The sequence below is a fragment of the Terrapene carolina genome, unplaced genomic scaffold (genome assembly GCF_002925995.2).
Source record: "Terrapene carolina triunguis isolate 2854851 unplaced genomic scaffold, T_m_triunguis-2.0 Scaffold28817, whole genome shotgun sequence".
Taxonomy (NCBI): domain Eukaryota; kingdom Metazoa; phylum Chordata; order Testudines; family Emydidae; genus Terrapene; species Terrapene triunguis.
In genome coordinates this window covers 1,272-6,940 of record NW_020693168.1, presented here as the reverse complement: position 1 = coordinate 6,940, position 5,669 = coordinate 1,272, and the positions used below count along the sequence as shown (strand labels likewise).

Sequence of the window (5,669 nt, the reverse complement as noted above, 5' to 3'; positions counted from 1 at the left end):
GGGGGGGGGGGGGAGTGGGTCACAAATTGCCGATGAGTCAACAACGGGACGCAGTTGCAAAGAAGGCTCCTGTCATTTGGAGACGTATTAACAGGAGTGTCAGATCAGCGGGCGTGTTGTGACCAGCTCTGGGCACCGCACTTTAGGAAAGATGGGGACAAACTGGAGAGAGTCCAGAGGAGCGCAGCAAAAAATGATCAAAGGTTTAGAAAAGCTGACCTCTGAGGAAAGGTTAAAATCATTGGGCAGTCTAGAAGACTGAGGGGGGACCTAATAACACTCTTCCAGCGTGTTAAGGGCTGTTATAAAGAGGCTGGTGATAAATTGTTCTCTGTATCCACTGAAGGTGGAACAAGAAGCAATGGGCTTCATCAGCAGCAAGGGAGATTTAGGTTTGATGTGAGGAAAATCTTTCTAACTATGAGAGTAATTAAGCTCTGGGATCAGCTCAAGGGAGGTGGTGGGATCCCCCTCGCTGAAGGTTTTTAAGAGCGGGTTGGAGAAACACCTGTCAGGACTCGTCTAGGTTTACTTGGTCCTGCCTCAGCACAGGGGGCTGAGCTGGATAAAACCTCGAGGTCTCTTCCAGCCCATTGCTACGATTCCATAAGGCCAAGTTCTCTGCGGGCATAGAGGGGTGAAACACCATTGAAGTCAGCGGGGCAGGTCCTGTTCACAGCAGCAGAGATTTCAGCCGTGGAGCAGAATTACCTAGCCCCCGGTGAAGGCAGCGGTAGATGGCTGGCTGGCTGGCTGGCTGGCTAGTCCCCGGTGAAGGCAGTGGTAGATGGCTGGCTGGCTGGCTAGCCCCCAGTGAAGGCAGTGGTAGATGGCTGGATGGCTGGTTAGCCCCCAGTGAAGGCAGCTGTAGATGGCTGGCTGGCTAGCCCCCGGTGAAGGCAGCGGTAGATGGCTGGCTGGCTGGCTAGCTAGTCCCCGGCGAAGGCAGTGGTAGATGGCAGCGGTGAACATGGCCTTTTGCTTAGTTTAATTTTTGTTCCACTGGCTTTATGGTACTGTACTTGAAAAACCTTCTGACTCGTTAGCTCAAAGCTAGATAGGAGAGGATCTAATGTAACTCTGTGGAGAGAGTACAGGGGGCGCTAGATGGTTGGGGAGTGCTGCTGTCGAACAGCTGCCATGTTCCGCCCCAGATGCAGCTCCATGTTCAGAGGGCATTGCTGAGTGCATATAGCTTGTAAAGTGCTATGGGATCCTTCACTATCCCAGTGTAAAACAGGATTAATTTCTCCTTCCATGGAAATTCAGCCGCCTCTGGGGTGGAACACAGCCCCGACTCTCCCTCAGCAGCACTAAACCCACAGGTGAAGATCAACGTATCCAGCTGAAATACCAGGTGCTTGGGATAAAAAGCGACTTCCCAATGCGGAATTTAGCCAGCGCCCCAGGGCTGACACCCCCAGCCTCACATCCTATCCTGTCATTATATAAAAAAGCACTGTCAGCTCTTTGGCGCCGATGGCGATGAAGACGGTGTTTCCGGTGAAAGCCAGCACCGCGCCCCCTAGCACTCTGCCAAGTGCCCGCTTGGGCCAGACTGAGAAGACCACCAAAGCGCTGGGCTTTCCTTGGCAGGCTCCAACCCACAGACTCACTAGCACCCGCCTGCTTAGCTCACCAGCGGGCTGCCCAGGGCGGCCCGGGCTGGCAAGTGCAGAAGTCTCTTGGTAATGGTTTTGGCTGGGCACAGAGCTGTCTGAAGTGCAGCCAGCAAGACGGTTGCCGGGCCCGGCCCTTGTGTGTATTTTTCCATGGATGTCACTTTGCCTGTGGAAGGAGCTGTTGGCCAGGGAGCCTCCGTGGTATATTGTGTCTGTACACCCACGGAGGAATATACCACGGAGGCAGGTCTGGACGCCCCGTGCCACGTCACAGGCCTGTGTGGGATAGGCAAGCCCATTGGCCAAAGGAATGACACACTATGTTCTTAAAACATCCCAGAACAGTGCTCCTCCGTAATACGTTGTAGCCCGATCCGGGCCTGGACAGGGAATCTCCTAGCACAAAGATGTGGCTGCAGGGAGTCAATGAACATGCATCATGGCCCAGCCCATCAATCCACCCTCTAGAGCAGGGGTGGGCAAACTTTTTGGCCCGAGAGCCACATCGGGGTTCCAAAACTGTATGGAGAGCCAGGCAGGGAAGGCCGTGCCGCTCCCAACAGCCTGGCCCCCGCCTCCAATCCGCCCCCACACACTTCCTGCCCCCTGACTGCCCTCTTCAGAACCCCCGACCCGTCCAACCCCCTCTGCTCCTTGTCCCCTGACTGCCCCACCCCCTATCCACACACCTGGCCCCTGACAGGCCCCCCAGGACTCCCACGCCTATCCAACCCCCCACCCCTGACCGCCCCCCCCCAGAACCTCCGCCCCATCCAACCGCCCCCTGCTCCCTGTCCTCTGACTGGCCCCCACGATCCCTGCCCCTTATCCAACCTCCCCTCCCCCTTACCGTGCTGCTCAGAACAGCACGACTGGCAGTCCCACCGCCCAGAGCGCCGGCGAGGCTGCGGGGGAGGGGGGACATCAGGGGAGGGTGTCACGGAGTGTGGGGGGACACAAGGCCCTGTACCCCCGGCTTTCTGCGATTTACCATGACTCTTAGCCAGCCAGTAAAGCAGAAGGTTTATTTAGATGACAGGAACACAGTCCAAGACAGGTCTTGCAGGTACAGACAACAGGACCCCCTTAGTTTGGTTCATCTAGGGGCCCCAAGGACAGCACAGCCCCGGGGGGGGGGCAGAGCCCTGTCTGGGCCCCCCTCCATTTCACCAGCCAGCTCCAAAACCCTAACTCCCTCCAGCGTCTCTCACTCAGCCTTTTGTCCATTTCCTGGGCAGAGGTGTCACCTGGCCTCCAACCCCCTTCCTGGGTTCTCATGTTACATGCTCAGGTATTGTCCCTCAAGGCCAGTCTCCCATCCCGCAATGCAGACTGTCCCAGCCAAACTTTCCCCTCAGCATTCAACGAACACATTAAGAACAGTCCCAGTTCGTCACAGAGGGGCTGGGGGCTAGCCTCCCTGGCAGGGAGCTTAAGGGTCGGGCAGGATGGTCCCACAGGCCGCATGTGGCCCGCGGGCCGTAGTTTGCCCAGCTCTGCTCTAGATCCAGACGCAAAGAAAGGGATTTTTCTTTTTGTATTTAGATCTGTAATGCCGGGAGAACAATGATCTTACATTGATAGGCGGCGTCTCCGAAGGGATCTGGGAACAGCGGCTATACGCGAGGATCACATTATCCCCTGCTGAAATGCAGCTGCCTCTGGGGTGGGATAAAACAGCACAGTAACACCGCACAGTGATTTAGGCAGCAGGAAGTGGGAAATGGGGCCAGATCCTCAGCTGGTGTCAGTGTCGCTTCATTAAAGTCAATGAGGATTGTCACCAGCTGAAGATCTGGTCCCATATCTTTCTCCAGCTTTACCAGCAAAGGGAATTTAGCAAAGGACACCAGAATTACCAGCCTAGCCTAGATTCTGCTGCGCGCCATTGGAGTAAGTCTGGAGGTGAAGGAAAACAGTGGCATATCACGGTCGGTGGAGTCCCGCGCCATGGCCCCAGGGCTGTGCTTAGCATTTAATGCAGTGGTCTCCTGTTCCCTCTCGTCTAGTTCCCCCCATCCCCAATAGAAAGGGCACTCCTGCCCCCCCCCCCATGCCAGCCTAGCCCAGCGTCAACGTGGAGACCTCACTGCTTCCTTTCCTAATGCCCCCCTTGCTGCTTTGTCTGCAGGGCCCTCCGCTCCCAACAGGACACGTCTGCACTTCCACTTCACCCAGGATGCCGGCAGGAGCGTGCAAATCCTCCATGCCGACATGTACGTGTTCCTGGCAGCCCCCGGTGGCCCCGCGCGCAGGGTCAGGGCAAAGCTGCTGTTGTCCGAGCCGGGCGATGCAAACCCGACGCTGGTCGGCAGGCGGCAGCTGGAGGTGAAGCGGGGAGGCTGGGCCGCGGTGGAGGTGAGGACAGCTGTCCAGAGCTTCTTCAGCAAAGGCGGCCAGAGACTAACGGCGGAGCTGGAGCTTGAAGGAAGCCCGGAGCCTGCCCTGCTTCTCAGCAGCAGCGACTCTCACCGGCCGTTCATGGTGGCCAAGGCCCGGGCCAGGCCCCGACACCGGATTCGCCGCCGGGCCGTCGAGTGCAATAGCAAGTCCAGGACGTGCTGCAGGAAGCAGTTCTTCGTTGACTTCAAGGAGATCGGCTGGGAGGACTGGATCATCCAGCCGGAGGGCTACCGCATGAACTACTGCACGGGGCCCTGCCCCACCCACGTGGCCGGCATGCCCGGCCTGGCCTCCTCCTTCCACACAGCCATCCTGAATCTCATCAAGGCCAACGACGCGCACGCCTCCTTCAGCTCCTGCTGCGTCCCCACGCACCGCCGGCCCCTCTCTCTGCTCTACTACGACCAGGACAGCAACGTCGTCAAGACCGACATCCCCGACATGATCGTGGACGCCTGCGGCTGCACCTAACCCGCTGCCTGGCGCGCACACAGCTGCCTTTGCACTGAGCGATTCCTCCCTCGAACCGGGACAGGACAGAGATTCCCACGCCGAGGCCCCGTTCCCACTGGTCCTGCTGTTGGAATTCACGTCCTTCACGTACATGACTGATTGTGCCGCTGAACCGTGCCATGTCAAGCACCGTCTCTCCGTAAGAGGGGTACAGGAATCTCACCCCCCAGCCAACGGCCTCCCTCCGCCCTTTCCCGAGCCGTCCTGCGGATGCCAGCCAGGGCCCCTTTGCAGCAGTGGGTTCTGCCATGTGAAGACCCACCCTGCAGGGAAATTGGACCGAGCCCCTCAGACCTCAGAGACCGCCAGGGGGAGATGCTGGGCAGGGTCAGAGAGGAGGTCAGTGCTGCCTAGACAAATTCAGACGGGAGGAAAGAAGGCGTAATTCTTGATGGGGAGAGTAACTAGCCACAGACACAATTTACCGAGGGCCGGGGTGGCTTCGCCATCAGGGACCATTTTGCAATGGGGACTGGATGATTTTCCAAAAGCTCTGCTCTAGGTGGAGATGCTACCCAGGGGCTCAGACGAGACAGTCAGAAGGGGCCTTGGGATCTCTGAGTCTGCGGCTGAGCGGGGCGGGGAACAGGGGGCCACACCACGTCACTTGGCAGTGTTGGCACCGAATCGGAGCTGCAGCCTGGGACGCCAGCTGGCGCGCGCCGAGTCCTGTGGAACCAGGAGAGCGGTTTGGGGAGAGGGGCGAGCTGGTCCCGACGGGAGGAACGCGGCTTCTCTGTCCGTAAGGCGCCCACAGCCCTTTAAGATGTCTGTTCCTCCCTCCCTGAGCAGCCTCTGTCCGGTGCACTCAATAAAATGCTGTATCTGTGTGCGCGTGACCTCAGTCAGCTAGCAAGTCCCTCCCCATCCCCACACGCGGATCCCAGTCCTGCCCCAGCTGGTGCCAGGAGCCACCACGCAGCTGCCACGGCTAGCACTGTGCAGCGCCCAGCGGGCACCGGGAGCTGAGCTTGGGGCGGGCCTGCCCCCACCAGCCAGCCATTCCCATCAGGGGCCAGGCAGGCTCGGCCTCGCATGCCAGGGCCTGCCCTGCTTCCAGGGGCTACTCAAGAGGCTGCTGCCAGCTCCCCAAGCCGCAGGCTCTTGCTGTCTGCTCCTGGGGCAAGTCTC

General features: G+C 58.9%; 1 protein-coding gene across 1 annotated transcript in view; it reads left to right on the top strand.

Moving 5' to 3' along the window:
* Window positions 1–5,250, top strand: part of LOC112124936 (inhibin beta C chain-like) — a 6,416-nt gene extending 1,166 nt beyond the window's left edge. The window contains exon 2 of the mRNA XM_026662619.1: window positions 3,754–5,250. Within this exon, the coding sequence (XP_026518404.1) occupies window positions 3,754–4,496 (743 nt within the window). The 3' untranslated portion in view covers window positions 4,497–5,250. The remainder of the gene's footprint in view (window positions 1–3,753) is intronic.
* Window positions 5,251–5,669: the final 419 nt, after the last annotated feature.